Source organism: Raphanus sativus, unplaced genomic scaffold (assembly GCF_000801105.2).
Source record: "Raphanus sativus cultivar WK10039 unplaced genomic scaffold, ASM80110v3 Scaffold1211, whole genome shotgun sequence".
Taxonomy (NCBI): domain Eukaryota; kingdom Viridiplantae; phylum Streptophyta; class Magnoliopsida; order Brassicales; family Brassicaceae; genus Raphanus; species Raphanus sativus.
Window position 1 is genome coordinate 1 of NW_026616524.1, and position 15,926 is coordinate 15,926.

General features: G+C 38.1%; 2 protein-coding genes and 1 pseudogene across 2 annotated transcripts; 1 reads left to right on the forward strand and 2 right to left on the reverse strand.

The window, feature by feature from the left end:
* Positions 1-327: 327 nt before the first annotated feature.
* On the reverse strand, positions 328-781 carry LOC130503894 (histone H2B-like; annotated as a pseudogene).
* A 1,042-nt stretch (positions 782-1,823) lies between these two features.
* Positions 1,824-8,201, reverse strand: LOC108845549 (uncharacterized). Its single transcript, XM_056998460.1, is given in 5 exon segments — positions 1,824-1,975; positions 1,978-2,280; positions 2,283-2,955; positions 3,044-3,191; positions 4,375-8,201. Coding segments are annotated over 5 exon segments (5,103 nt in total).
* A 4,650-nt stretch (positions 8,202-12,851) lies between these two features.
* LOC130503895 (E3 ubiquitin-protein ligase RZFP34) lies at positions 12,852-15,070 on the forward strand. Its single transcript, XM_056998459.1, has 12 exons — positions 12,852-13,096; positions 13,191-13,278; positions 13,414-13,473; positions 13,573-13,605; positions 13,690-13,767; positions 13,859-13,902; positions 13,991-14,031; positions 14,118-14,200; positions 14,276-14,367; positions 14,449-14,518; positions 14,599-14,640; positions 14,727-15,070. The coding sequence occupies exons 1-12, from the start codon at positions 13,020-13,022 to the stop codon at positions 14,895-14,897; spliced, it is 879 nt and encodes a 292-aa protein (XP_056854439.1). The 5' UTR covers positions 12,852-13,019; the 3' UTR covers positions 14,898-15,070.
* Positions 15,071-15,926: the final 856 nt, after the last annotated feature.

Sequence of the window (15,926 nt, forward strand, 5' to 3'; positions counted from 1 at the left end):
TATTAGCTACAAATGCAATATAACCAGCAATAGATGATATGGTTCTTAAGTTGTAACAACAAACAATTTTAATAAACTTTTTACGAAAATAAATAAAATCTAACAGTTCTAGGAAAATGTAATTTTGTTGCTTCCACAATAAAATCTAACAGTTGCTGGAAATGAAAATACCAAAACATTAGAAAATTAAGAACTTTCATATATGTTTTTCTTCAAGTGAAAGAAACCATAATCCCAAATTACACAACCTGTTACCATTACCCGAACGCTTAAAACTACCGACAACTAGTTAAAACTTAAAAAAACCATTACAAATCCTTGCAAAACCTAAGAGCTCGTGAACTTAGTAACCGCCTTGGTCCCCTCCGAAACGGCGTGTTTTCGCCAACTCTCCAGGCAAGACGAGTCTCACGCCGTCTGGATCTCCCTGGAAGTAATAGTAGGCTTCTTGTTGTACCTGCGAGCTTTGAAGACTCGCCGGCGAGCTTCTCGAAGATGTCGTTGATGAAGCTGTTCATGATCCCCATGGCCTTGCTCGAGATCCCGATGTCTGGGTGGACCTGCTTCAGCACCTTGAAGATGTAGATCTTGTACGTCTCCACGCTCTTCTTCGACCGCTTCTTCTTCTTGTCTCCGGCGACGGCGGAGGTGGTCCTTCGGGAGCTTCTTCCCGGCCTTTGGCTTCTTCTCCGCGGAGCTTTCTCGGCTGGCTTCTTCTGCCGCGGGCTTCTTCTCTGCTGCTTTGGAGCCATGGATTCTCTCTTTTCTGAGTTTTCTAGAGATCGAGTAGTATAATAAAATTGATGATTTGTTTACTGTTTGGAGACTCTAGTCCTCTTTGTTTATATAGGAATAGAGGAATAGATTTTATTGGTTTGAGATACGGAGACGCGGATCAGTGACGTGGCGAATATATGTGCTGTCCGATGTGAAAGACTATCGAATGGATGGATCAGATTGTTTTATTCTTGCGCGCGTGCGTTTTAAAAAGGAACTATTTATCCAAAATCGAAAATTAAAAAAAATTTATTACCCGCCATCATCATAACCGATGAGCGCCAACTTTATTTATTCTAAGATTTGGTATGGATAGCTGACGTGGCTGTCTTTAATCTATCCGAGGTTGTACGGCTATGATTACATGGCTTTTATATGGCTTTACAAGTTTGGGCCTTTTTGGTCTCTAGAACACATGGGTATTTCTACAGTTTTGTGTTTAGATAATCTCTAACTATCATTGGTCCATTAAGTTTTTTTTTTCATTTATCCTTTAATCCGTAGCAGATGAACAGGCCGTTGGAAATATATTTCAACTATCAAAAGTTTATCTTCTTGTCTACAAATGAGAGTAAAATCACAAATTGATGAAATTTGCTGCGTATGTGCAATATACAGAGAAGAGAATATGGGGTGGTCTAGATATCGACTTCGGTCAGTGAGTGATCCAAGAACAAAGAAACATTGCTCATAAGCTTTGTCTTTCCTAGAGAACCTAGCTCAGCAAAAACCCACTTGATATCCCTACAATGTTTCATGCTGCATCTTCAACGACATAACGACTTTCTTCCTTATATATCATGCTGATTGGGCCTGATCAATTAGCTTTAGAGCATCCCTAATAAGAGGTTACTACAAAAGTATCTTGATATGCATATATGTAGTTTTATGAATCGTGAACTTTTAATTCAAAACAAATCGAGGAAAGAAAAAAATTGTACATGTCATCTATTATCTACAACGTGGGTATCCCAACATGTACCCATATAATGCCAGGAAGGCAACAATTTTTTCGCTTGGACAGTGGACCCATTGACATGTTACACTCATTCATGTTGTTGCTGCTGTTTAACGACTAAAACAGAAACCCTAGTTTCTAGCTCCTTAGATGCAAGCAAATCTCCGATGACTCCTAACTCCGGAAGCTCCATCCACTCCACCAAACCCGAGTAATCCAGTGAATCCTCGCCGTGATCTCTCCTACAATCATCAAATCATCTCCTTCCGCGGCTAATCTAACGGCAGTGGCCACCGCGGGACCACCTTTGATTATCTTCTCCGCATAGGAGAAATTTTCAGCGGAGTCGTATGTTGCTTTCAAATCATTCAAGACCTCGTTATCAACAAGGTGTTCCCAGTTCTTGGACTTGTCTGGTTCTTGACCAGACAAGAATCTGATCACCGTGAGACGCACCCTCGGGTTCTGTCTCATCCATTTCGCAATGGAGGCGGCTTCCCAGTCATCTTTACCACCAATGAAGATCACACCAACTTTGACCGTACGTTACTCCTTTTATTGCTCTTCGATTTGCGATACCTTCGGTTATTGAGTACACCAACTGAACAAGGAGCAAGGTCGAGGAGAGACATATTCACACGTCGGATCATAACATCATCCGATTCATATGATCCATCAGGTGACCATTTTCGTCCAGAAGGTGTAATGATCATCGACGTGAGGTTGTCTAAAGCGAGATTACAAATGTCCTGATCCATTAGATTCTCGAGAGAGAAAGCTGTGAAGGAGTTAACTGTCGTTGTTCCTAGATTCTCTTGCTGGAACTCGTTGAACGCGAGCATCATTGTCTGGATGTAAGAGTTTTGAAGCAGGCGTGGCTTAGAACGCTTGTCATGTGGTACTAAGATAGGAAACGCACGTCCCGCTAGTTCCACGAGGTGTAACACCGTGACCGCGATAACTCCCTTGTCTTTGTTCTCGTTGTTGTGCGGAGAAGAAAACAGCTGAAGCAGCGAGATCATGCCTGAGATGTTGTCTGGTTTGTGCAAACACGTTAGTATCTTGAGATCTGAATTTGGTTTTATATGCATAACGTCTCTCTTTACGTATCCAATATACTTCCTCTTTGGATCGTATAGTGCTTTCACAACAGTAGGTAAAATCCCCGCGTTCAATAGCACGTACATCATCAAGAACGTGTACGTTGCGTGCGACAGATTCTGTGTGCAAAAAAAAAAAAAAAAAAGCACATTAGTTCGAAATCATGCATGTAGAGTGAGTTAGGGTTTTGTAATAAATAATTATTACCGATCTATCGAGGGCGCCTTCAACGAAGCATAGGTCAACAAAACCCTTATAGTTCATAATCACGGCGATGATAATGGACTCTCTGGTAGGTAACTTGAAGATCAAGCAAGGTACAAAAGAGGCAGTCCATTTCAAGACCAATGTACATCTGAGTTCGAGTCGGGAGAATCAAGCATGAGTTCACAGGTGGAAATCTCGCAACCTACGGACTCCCCTTCCAACTTCGTTAATAGGCATGGCATTCAAGCTCAAATTCGGGATCAACAAAAACATGATCGTTTGAAAGCCTATTTAGTTGAAAATATATGGCACAAATTTGGTAATCTAGATGAATAATCTTTGTATGTTTTTTAATTTCCATTGTATTAAATAAAAATTTTAAAATTTTTTTTTAAAAATATTATTTTATTCTTATGAACCCCATTTTTGGGTTCACTAATGGAAAATTAATACGGGTTCGTCACTATTCCCGGACCCACCAAAAAACAATAAAAAAATCCCTATGAACCCCCTCTTGGGGTTCACTAATGGGCATGCTCTAACCTTCTCATCCGTGTTCAGTGGATTTTTTTTTTGCATAATCGATAGTCGCGTGAAACGCATATCAACTACTATAGAGTATGAGTGGCGAGGATAGAAAAGAGTGGACCCATATAAAGGAGTTAGCAAGATGCAGGATCCTATCCAATCCTATCCTGTTCTGCTTTTTACAAGATCTAACGTTGACGTTGACATTGACACACCACCGCCCGGTTCTTGAAATGGCGAGCCATCTGACGCAAATATTGATCTTAAAAACTTTTGATCAAAAAAAAATATTGGTATTACAAACTCTATGGTTCTGTAATATGTCAGCCAACTTTTGTTATTTCTGAAATATAAATGACTTTTCGGGAATTGAAAAACATAAACAAATTTTTTAATAAAAGTAAACCTATGAATATTTGGGACTTCAAACAATCTCCAAAGGCGCTGGTTCAAAGGCGATTTAGTTCATAAACACTATGTTTTTTTTTTGCTAAAACATAAACACTATGTTAATCTCTCTTTTTTTTTCAATTTAGTTTTCATTGTTTCTCAAATTTCATAAACTATGCCAAAACATAGTTTACGTTTCTCTAATTTTCGCATTGGTTTACAGGAGCTGATCTTTTTTTTTTTGGGCAAACCATCATTCCATTCAATTCAGAGTTTAGGCTCCTAAAATGGAGTTCCTTACAGACAAGTCAAGGGCAGACTTTGCCACAAAATCAGCCTCGACATTAAAGTTGCGGGAAATGAAGCTAAAGAAAATAACATCAAATAAGGTAGTAAAACGATAGATATCAAACATGATACCGAACAGTTCAGGTTGATATCCTCCGGTCTTCAACAAGTTGATTAGGGAAAGAGAATCAGATAGAACCGCCAGGGATCGGACGTTTGAATAGACAGCGCTTGCGACCGCGCGATGAACAGCAATGGCTTCTGCCATGAGTGCCGACGTAACGTGACTGTGAGCTTCAGCCATTACAGGGGGTTTATCTGAGACATCCCCTGAGTACACTGCTCCAATTCCACAACCTCCCGTCTTTGCGTCCCATGCCGCATCAACATTAACAATCAACACGCCATTAGGAAACTCAGGTGGGGGGCGTGGAGATCGATTCTGATTTCGGTGGAGTAGGATATCTCGAGGTATTATCACCTCATTTTCCAGTTGCGCATCGGACCATTCCTTGGCGTCCTTTATGCTTTTGAGAACAATATCTGCTGCAGTAAATACTCTGTTTTCATATAAGAGATGATTCCTAGCCTTCCACAAATTCCACAACACCCATGGCCACAGTGGGGTAGTCACTCCCGTAGGTGGCAATGGAGTATACTGGGATCCTTGTTTGATCAACTCTGCAACTGTTGTGAGAGATGTTGGTGGCGGATGCAGCATCGGCGACTGGTTCCATACATCGATCGCTATTGGACAAGTTAGAAAAACATGAAGATCATCCTCTTGCCCATCACACTTCTTGCACCTGAAGCTCGCCACTCCTCTTCTTTCTAAATTGGCGCTAACAGGGATAGCCTTTCGAACCAGTCTCCATAAGAAATCCTTCAGCTTTGGTGCTGTTTTTAGATTCCAAATATGCTTGAGCCAGTTGACAGGATCCGAATTGGTCTCTCCTGTTACCAATGATGTCCTCCCAATACCATACCCTGTTTTAACAGTGTAGTTACCAGTCTTCTCAGGTAGCCAGAATAAAGTATCCACTGCAGGTGTTGAACTGGTTTTAATCTTCAGAATAGTCTCCTCATACTGAGGTATATACCTACGTATCTTCTCCACATCCCACTTGTTTGAAAGCGGGCATAAAAGGTCACTAACTCTGAGAAGCCTGTCTTCCTCCGTTGACGGACCAAATGGTTTTGTCGGAGTGTCAAAAGCTAACCATGGATCATCCCAGACCCGTATCTTCGCTCCATCTCCAACAACCCAACTCAGACCTTGGCGCAGCAAGTCTCTACCAGCCATTATGCTTCTCCACCCATGAGAGGCCGACTTGGGTACCTGACAGTGTAGGAAGTCTTGGTTCTTTGCATATTTCCCCAACAGTACTTGAGCTAATAAAGATGTCGGCTCTTTGATTAATCTCCATCCTATCTTTGCAAGAAGCGCATCATTAAAAATCTCAATATCTCGGAACCCAAGTCCACCCGCGTACTTTGGTAACGTCATGGTTTCCCAAGATACCCAACACATCTTCTTCTTATCCGGGATTGCATCCCACCAAAAGCGAGTGAGCAGGGACTGTATTTGATTGCACAGGGAGATAGGGAGCTTGAAACACGACATGGCATAACAGGGCATCGCAGCGAGAACGGACTTGAGCATGATTTGTTTTCCGGCTCCCGATAATTGTCTCGAAGTCCAACTATGCGCCTTCTGTCTTATCCTATCCAAGATTGAGGCAAATATGTCTTTTTTCCTCCGACCAAACTGTTCGGGAAGGCCCAAATATTTCCCGATACCTCCTTCAAGAGAGATGCCCAGAGCATCCTTCACCCTTGCTCTAACCGTAGCTGGCGTTTTTGCCGAAAAAGTAATGGCCGACTTCATGGGATTAATCTTTTGTCCGGAGACCTCCTCGTATACCACGAGAATCTGTTTCAGAGCTTGCACACACGTCGCCTTAGATTTACAAAAAAACATAGTGTCGTCGGCGAAGAGTAAATGATTGATCGGTGGGCTGTTACGGGAGACCTTAACCCCCGCCAAGGATCCGTCTTCCTGCCCCTTTGCACATAGAGCTGATAGTACCTCCGTACATAGTATGAAGATGTGCGGTGATAACGGGTCGCCTTGCCGCAAGCCACGCGATGGGAGCACTGAACCTTGCGGTATCCCATTGATCAAGAAGGAGTAAGAGACAGACTCTATGCACGTCATGATCCAGGAGATCCATTTCGGATCAAAACCGAGCTGCTGTAGCACCTCTCTCACAAAACTCCACTCGATTCTATCGTAAGCTTTACTCATGTCCGTTTTCACGGCCATGGAGCAATGCTTTTTTGCCTCCGAGGTCCGTAGATAGTGGAGTGTTTCATGTGTGATGAGAACATTATCGGTTATAGATCTTCCTGCTACAAAGGCGGACTGAGTGTTGGATATGAGTAGAGGCAGTAGAGGTTTAAGCCGTCGAGTGAGTATTTTGGCAATGATTTTGTAATGCGTGTTGCACAAGGCAATGGGCCTATAATCTGCCACTGTTTTTGGTCCCATAATCTTCGGAATCAACCTGATATGCGTCTCGTTCTGTTGTGGCTGCAGCAGGTTTGAAGTGAAAAAGTTCCGCACATCCGTAATGACGTCCTTGCCCACTATATGCCAATATGATTGGTAAAAGGTGGCTGAAAAACCATCCGGTCCCGGTGCCTTGCCCCCGTTGATCGATCTCATTGCATCTCTAATTTCCGAATCACTCGGTATAGCAGTCAAGTACTCATTCATTTCCGGCGTAACCTTCCGAGTTAGCAGTCCTCGAATCTGGCTGAAAGAAGCATTGCCATTTGATGTGAAGATTTGTGTAAAGTAACTTGAAATCACTCCCACAATCTGTTGTTCTTCATATACTGCCCCTCCTTGAGAATCTTCAATGACTGGGATTGAATTGATCACCCTTCTGGTTCTTGTCGCCGCGTGAAAGAAACCCGTGTTTCTATCTCCCTTCTTTAGCCACTGAATCCTACTCCTTTGTTGCCAGTACTGTTCTTCAGCCGTGTACGCTTCGCGGAGCTTGGAGTTAAGGGACTCAATAAGTAAAACATCAGGTGTAGCGCTAGACAGCGCCCCCTCTAGGGCCTCTTGGTTCTGCTTGATGACCAAGTTACTCTGAGCTTGCTTCTCCTTTGACCATTGAATAATGCCTCGCCGGCATCTGTTCAATTTTAAAATAACTGATTCCAGTGGAGATTCATTCCAAGCTGAGTCTATTACTCCCGTGACCTCTTCCTGTTCCGTTAGAGATCTATTGAACCGGAACACTCCCTTTCTCTTTGGTTTATCGTTGTTAAAATAGGTCAGAAGAGGCCTATGGTCTGATCCTTCAAATCGTAAGTAGCGACATCTGCCTAAGGGAAAGGATTCTGCCCAGGAGCAGTTACTCATGGAACGATCTAGTCTTGATCGTATGAAGTGAGTGTATCGATTTCCCCTCCACGACAATTGCTCCCCTGAGTGTTTAAGGTCCCATAAGCCGTTTTGTGCCACAAAAGATCGAAAGGTAGTAAAAGAGCCCTCTGCTCTGGCTGGGCCGCCTATCTTTTCTGCATTATTCAGAATATCGTTGAAGTCTCCGGTGATTAGCCAAGGTTCATCATCTCTGCCTTGTCCTATTGCGCTTAGCTTATCCCAAAAAGCCGCTCTGTTTTCCGCTGCGGGAGCTCCATACACGAATGAAACAAAGGAAGTGGTTCCTTGATATACAATTCTCGTGTCTATTACATTGGGAGAGGATTCAAGAATTGTTATATCTGTATCATCGTTCCACAGGAGAGAGAGCCCACCACTGAGGCCAACAGGTGGAACCGAAAAATACTGTGAATAACGTAAGGAGATCAGTTTCTTATTGATAAAGGCATCATCATTCTTTGTCTCCATTAAAAACATTACATTAGGAGCCATATGCTTATGGATCTCCTTAATTCGCCGGATTGTCTGAACACTCCCAAGTCCCTGACAATTCCAGCTAAGTAATACTAAGGAAGAGATCCTTGATGGGGCCGAAAATCCACCCCACCTCTAGTAATTCCCGGTATAAACACCGTAGTCGGTCTGTCACTCTTACTTCGTTGTCGACTCGTTCCTGCCTTATTACAAGGTACATCTTTGTCTTTCTCGACAACTAGCTTTCTCCTTGTTGTTGTAGCAGAGCGGGCTACCGGTGATGTCCTTTGAGAGAGTCTCAGAATAGGGCTTCGTAGCACACGCTTCTTTGTAGGGTTAGTCACCCTTCTCTTTGTTGTTGCTTTACTCTGAGACGCCACCGGGATTTCTCCTCTTTTGCTTCTTGTTATGGAGCCTATTCGGAGAGTCGCTGGAACTCGTTCTTCAGGAAGTTGTTCCTCGACTGTATCCTGCTCCGTCTGCATAGTTTCAACGGGTCTACTGTCTGCCTCTTGTAGTCTGCCAGATTCAAAACTAGGTGGTCTTCTCGCAGGTATTGGATCAGATAAACGTTCCAGAGCTGACCTTCGCTCCCTTGACCCCGAGTTTGTACCTATTCTTGTGTTAGTCGCTATTCCCAATCGGTCTTTGATGGTTCTTGTTGGAGTAACTTCAAGGGCGTTATTGGCATTGCCAGTATCAATCACTGGAGGAGCTATTACATTCCTGAGGTCGCCACCTTGATGGTGAGGGAAAGACTCTGAAGCATGAGAAGATGGTCTGTTTCTTTCCACTGCTCGATATTCAAAGGACGGTGCCTTGCTACGGAAGTAATTTGAGTTTGAGCGAGCAGTTCTTGATAGTATTGATTGCTCCCTGGGTTGATCCTCTCTTCGATTATGATATGTTCTGTCATATCCTCTGTTCCTCTCAGAATGGGTATGATTATCACTAAAGTATCTAGTAGGAGGACGAGAATCATCAGGTCTTCTATACCCTCTTCGCTCATCATGACGTCGCTTATCAGCCTCGATTCTTTGGAGTGCAATACTCTGTGTAATCCCCAGGTTTCTTTCCTTCGGTGGAGGTGCATTAGGATCTCTGTGAGGGCAAGCTTCTTCCTCATGCATCAAGGAGAAACATGTAAAGCAATGTTTCTCGATCTTTATATATTCAAACTCCACTTTTGTGATATCCTCTGTCGGTAGTTCAATGTCCATCTTCATGATAAGTGGTTGTAGTCCATCCACTTCTACCCAGATCTTAGCTTCTTTTTCATCTTTGATGGTGAATTTTCCAAGCTCTTTCCCGATCGTTTTGATGGTACCTTCTGACCAGTAGTGGAGGGGGATTCCATGTATCTTGACATTAAAGGAGATCTTGGAGGGAAAGTCTTCAGAGACCACCGGCTCCCATCTCTGTAACAATAGCATCCAGCGCTTATAATGGTATGGTCCTTTCTCCAAGACCTGTAAGAGTTCATGCTCAGTTTCAAATTTGAACTGGAATTTATCCAGGCCCAATGCTCTGCCTTCAAACCTTCCTTCTAGGTTCCAAACCTGAGCCATAAAGTCGATTACCGCTCTAATAGGTTTCTGCATATGAGGGTTTGTCAGTCTTCCAATAATTGTGAGTCTATTTGCTTCAATGAGATCGTTGTTGTCGTTAGCCGGTATGCGCACCGGAGGTCGTTTAGTGGGAAGCTCAGGCGGCGCCTGCCACTTTCCTTTCTCAGATCTACTGTATCTTCTCGCCATACTCCTGAGTAAGTTGCTACTGGAGTGTACCAACCAGTCTCTGTACTAGGTTATTGCAACCAAACGTTGTTTTGTCTCTTATACTTGAATACAAGTGCTGCGGAGGTTATTAAATGCTTCAGTGGTGATAAATGCTCTTGAAGGTGTTGGTAAGAGAAGAAAGAGAGGTTATAGCAACCAAAAAAGGAGATTCTTCAAGTGAAAGTTGACATGAAGTCATGGTCCCATTCCAGATCCACGGAGACGTTCATCAGGTGAGTAATATCAAACCGGAGGAGAACCAGAGAGGCACAGGGGCGGAGCACCTGGCTGACCCGCCGACGTAGTCGGGGGCTGAACCCGGCGAAATTCCGGTCAAGGGCTCTGTCGCGGTTGAGAAGCTGCCTTCGGACCGATGGTTTATTCTAAAGTAGTAAGACTTTTTGAATTTGCAGGGAGTTTCAGAGAATAAAAGACTGCAAAGGAGAAAGAAACGTTGGGTAAAGCAGAGAGTCAACTAAACCCGACGGTTAAAACTTTTCCTCGACTTTCGTGCCTAGGAGAGAAAAAGCCGTAATATCATGAAACTGTGACATTTTTTCCTTTTGTTTACAGGAGCTGATCTTCAGTTGTTAAATATCCCACATTTCAATCAGAAAATCAATACTGAAACTAATTTAGAGGGATATGTATAAAATAACTAGACTAGATGATTTTCCTGTGCTCATACACGAATATAAATATTTATAAAGTAATATACTATAATAATTAATTGCTATTTATTTTATTTTTTTATTATTTTATAATTGTATGCATAGTTTATATTAATAATATTATATTACTTTAATTAGACATTCGATTTTATATATGTTATAGTTTGTCAGTTTTGTTGTTTTTACAGACGATTTAATTATCATTTGGATATATTGGTTTGCATTTATATCTTTGAATTCAATTATAATATTTTATTCTAAATATATTAAATTTTGATTAATTTTATTATTTACATTTAGGTTGCTCGGTTGGTTGGTTATCTTTTATATGCAAATATATTTTAGGATGACTATTTATAAATTAAAATATATTGTGTTTAGAATGAAATAAAAGATAAACTAAAGTGTCGGATTCCAAATTCAAAAATTTAATATAATGATGATATTATGAAGTCTAATGCCTACATATATAAATTTTACAAAAAAATAAATTGTAACAATTAGTTAATATTTTATTTTCATTTGTTAATATATTTTGAATCATTCTATAATTTATATTCATAAAATTAATTATTACTATAAAATTATATATTCTTATTGTAGTTTAATCTATGATATTAGATATAAGTTGGAATAGGCGAGTTACTCATGTTGTGAATATATTAAGTTGCATGTATTATTACAAATTCAAACTGAAATATAATTATTTTTACTATAGTTAAGTCATATCAAATTATTTTTATTTATCATTTAATGTGCATGTACTTTCATATATTTATCAATGATCACTATGAAGTTATACATAAGTAACTAGTATATTTTTGGAAACTCATGAACACATATCAATATCTACAGTAATTAAAATATTTTATAAATTCTAAATAATTTTATGCTTTTGATTTATTGAATGGTAAACTGAAACTTATTTTAAATAATCTTAAAATTCTGAATTCATATTTGCTTTCATATTTTGATTATGGTTATGTTAAGTTCCACAAATATAAAATGTAAAAGAAAATTTAATAATTATTTAATATTAAGAAAACATATAATTTTAATAATCATAAAATATAATATATCTACCTTGTTAAAATATATCGTGTTATTTTAGTTTAAAATATTTTGTAATTATTTGATTAAAAATGTTTACTGTTAAAAACTATTTTTCGTTATTTAATATCTCTTAAAAATAAACAATATTTTTTTATGTTACTTAATTATTTTATATAATCATCTAAGAAAATAGATAGATATATAAAAATATTTTTATTATTTTGAAATTGTATTGTTTGAAATTATGTTTTAAAATAGATAATATTTATTTTACTAATATCAAAATTATCTATGTGAAATTTTCTTTTATGAAATCAAATTATATATAAATATATATTTTTCAACTATGAAAATATAGATATAAATAAAGTATTTATTACTTCAAAAGTATATTTTATGTTGTTTTTAAATGGAATATTACTATTTTGTGAAATTTCTTTTTTAATGAAATCTTATTATATATGCATATATTTCGTTTTAAATTTCTTTTAAACTTTATAAATGTTTCCTTTTTATTATATATCTTATTTAGAAAATTTTAAAAGGAAACTAAATAAAAAATCAATAAAAATATTTAACTGATATCATATAGGCATATATTTTCGGTTTTAAATTTTCTTTTAAACTTTATAAATGTTTCATTTTTATTATATATGTTATTTGGAAAATTTTAAAAAAGAAACTAAATAAAAAATCAGTAAAAATATTTAACAATAATAATTTTAATTCATTAAGGGTATCCGTGTAATTAACCATCGTGAGAGTTAACGTGAGCGCGACACGTAGGAAACTGACTTCTCAAATAATATTATAGGGATTTATGACCTTTAACTTTCAAAGTTTACATATGGCATATTCTTTTTTTTTTCTGTAATTACAGAGTAATTTTTTTTTTTTTGAAACCTTTTTTGGTAAATTTATTTCTTAGTTTAGGATTTTAAATATTTTGTCAACGTACAATACGTGGAAGCAAATTCACCCAAAAATACAAACCAGTAAGAAGATATTTTACTCCTAAATTTATGTACAATAAAATAGCTTTCAAATGTGCATGCATTAGTATCAACATTAATAAATAAACAATAAAAAAGTAAACAGATATGTAATGATTAGTGGAAGATAAAAAAAAAATCTGGCGTGTAGCCTAGTCACCTCTCTCATCATCATTACATCTAAACAAATATCTACCTGCTTCCTTCTCTTCTCTGCAACTCCTCATCTGATTAATAACAAACGTCAAAGCATTTCTTCATTTTTACGTTTATTTTTATTTTTACAATCTTTCGTTACTCTCAAAGAATCTGAAGCATCAAAGATCAAAGCTCTAAGTAAATATGGAGATGGGTTTCCAGGAAAATCAGCAAAACCAAGAACTTACAAATCTCATGGAGATTGGATCTGGGCATTACGGGTAAACCACATTCATATCCGTCTTGTTGAAGCTAAAGTTCCAAGCTTTTTTCTTTTTTTTGTTGAATTTGATCTTTGATTGTGTGGGAGTTTAGGTGCTCACATTACAGAAGACGATGTAAGATTAGAGCACCTTGTTGTGATGAAGTTTTCGATTGTCGACACTGCCACAACGAAGCTAAGGTATCTAAATACTAATAGTACCTAAAGAAATCATCTTTTTTTACTTTTGTGTAGATGTGAAAGAAAGAACAAGCTTTTGTTATAGATGTGAAGCTTTATGTATGGAACTAATGTTTTTACGTTCTGTTTCAACAGGACTCTCTTCAAACTGAACAGCTTCTTAGACATGATCTCCCTCGACATGATGTTTCAAAGGTTTTTTTTTTTTTTTTTTTGTTGAAATCAGATCGGAAATTCTCTGAACATTTTGTTTCTTCACTGTGACAACTTCTTGAATTCTGTTTTTTTTTTCAGGTCATTTGCTCGCTTTGTGAGACAGAACAAGACGTCAGTTATCAACTTTTTTAACATACAGATTTTTGTTTTTGTAAACATGTTTCTTGACGCTGACCTGTGATTTGTTTTCTCCAGGTCCAGCAGAACTGCATCAGTTGTGGCGTATGTATGGGGAAGTACTTTTGCTCAAAATGCAAGTTCTTTGACGATGATGTAAGTTTTTTTATTCAATAGAGAGTTATCACTCTTTTCTTATTTACTGGAATGTGTATCAATGAGATTCAAACATTGGTTGTTTTTTCAGCTTACCAAGAAGCAATATCACTGCGATGAATGTGGGATTTGCAGGTACTAATTAAAAAAAAAAGTCTTGTGTTTTTTTTTTTTGGTAACTGATTGTCGGATAATTAATCTCAATGATGTTGGTTTTTGATAGGACCGGAGGAGAAGAAAACTTCTTCCATTGCAAAAGATGTCGTACGAGAACAACAAAAAACCTTTTATGTGCCTTGTTTCCACAAATGCTTGTTTCTACATCTTATTTTTTTGTTTTCTTGGGACAGGGTGTTGCTACTCCAAAGTCATGGAGGACAAGCATCGATGTGTAGAAGGCGCAATGCATCACAATTGCCCTGTTTGTTTTGAGGTGAAAAAGGAATCATACCAATCCAATTTTCTTAACCAATGCAAAACATAATAATGTCTTGATTTGTGTTCTCAGTATCTGTTTGATTCCACAAGAGATATCACGGTGTTGAGATGTGGTCACACAATGCATTTACAATGCACCAAAGATATGGGGCTGCATAACCGGTAAAACACACAAGTCTCTCAAGTCTTTTCATGCAACCAATGAAGGAAGTCATCACTGATAAAACAAAGATTATCTTGTAGATACACATGCCCTGTATGTTCTAAATCCATATGTGACATGTCTAACATGTGGAAGAAACTTGATGAAGAGGTAAGTAAAGGCTTCATAGTCTAATCGTATATCTCTTTTGTATAGTCTCTTTATGTTTATTAAGTTTTAACCATTTGCAGGTTGCTGCATACCCAATGCCAAAAGTGTACGAAGACAAGATGGTAAGGAAGATTTGTATTCACCAAGGCTGTGTGTTTGTTGTGTTATGTATGGTTTTTGATTCTAATGTGATTGGTTTTTGAATTAGGTATGGATACTTTGCAATGACTGTGGTTCAAACTTGAATGTTCGGTTTCATTTGATCGCGCATAAGTGCACTAGCTGCGGTTCCTACAACACTAGACAGACGCAGAGAGGACCTGATGCTACTCACTCTTGCTCTTCAGGAGTTCCTCAGATTGTTGGTTCAACCGGTTAATCAAGACCTGAACCGGAGCTGGTTTGGTGTCTGAATTTCCCAAGGGAGATTGCTTGTGTACTTACTTAACTATACCAGCACATATTCAAATGCATATGACGACTGTGTTATAACCAATTCGACTCGCGGGTCTAGATGATCATCTATAATAAACGTAAAAATAGATTCTGAGATGTTATGCCCTCTGAAAAATAGTTAAAACCAATAACATTTTTTTTTTGGTAACACAAAAACCAATAACATAAAACTCATAAACTGGCAGGCATTTGTGTTCTGTTTCTTCAATGTTTCGTGTAATGTCTATTGCCAATACGTTGCGAATCAGCCTTTCCCTGAAATCAACTGGAATGAAATGGTGGTTGGTCCGTTACTAATGTCGCCACAGTGGATTCCATATCCGGTAATAAAATTTCATATCCGGTAAATGATGTAATGTAATAAAAGATGTAAAAAACAAATATTTCCGCTAAACAATGTAATGTCATAAGAGCATCTCCAACCCATTGCTATTTTCACCTCTATAATAGCATTTAGAGGTGAAAATACTCCAATCCATCTCTATTTCTTCCTCTATTATAGAGATCTCTATTTTTTCCTCTATTTATAGAGGAAGAAATAGCAATTATCTATTTTTTACTTTATAAAATAGAGATTGCTATTTTAGAGAAATACATTGGAGCATATTCCACTTCTATTATAGAGTTCCTCTATTTTAGAGGTGAAAATAGTAAAATACATTGGAAATGGTCTAAATGATGTAAAAAGATCAGATAACTTTTTATTAATAGTCAAAAGTAAATAAGTTTGGTCAACTACAAGAACCAAAGATGTTTGTCTACATATGTAGTCTAAATGAGTATCTTTCTATTTTGATTTTAGATCGTCTAGGTCGAAGTCGTCCATTAGTTGAAATTGTCCAAGACTTTGTCGGTAAAGTCGGTGGTTGAAGAGGTGATATTCTGTATGTTTCTGATTGTTCTATCAATGAATCTGATATCCTTTACTTATAGTAATCCATTACATATTATC

Bases quoted from the DNA above. Each gene is read 5' to 3' on its own strand.
- LOC130503895 (XM_056998459.1), top strand. From the start codon at position 13,020: ATGGAGATGGGTTTCCAGGAAAATCAGCAAAACCAAGAACTTACAAAT. The intron at 13,097-13,190 runs GTAAACCACATT...GTGGGAGTTTAG, and splicing joins ATTGGATCTGGGCATTACGG to GTGCTCACATTACAGAAGAC. The intron at 13,474-13,572 runs GTTTTTTTTTTT...TTTTTTTTTCAG, and splicing joins CTCGACATGATGTTTCAAAG to GTCATTTGCTCGCTTTGTGA.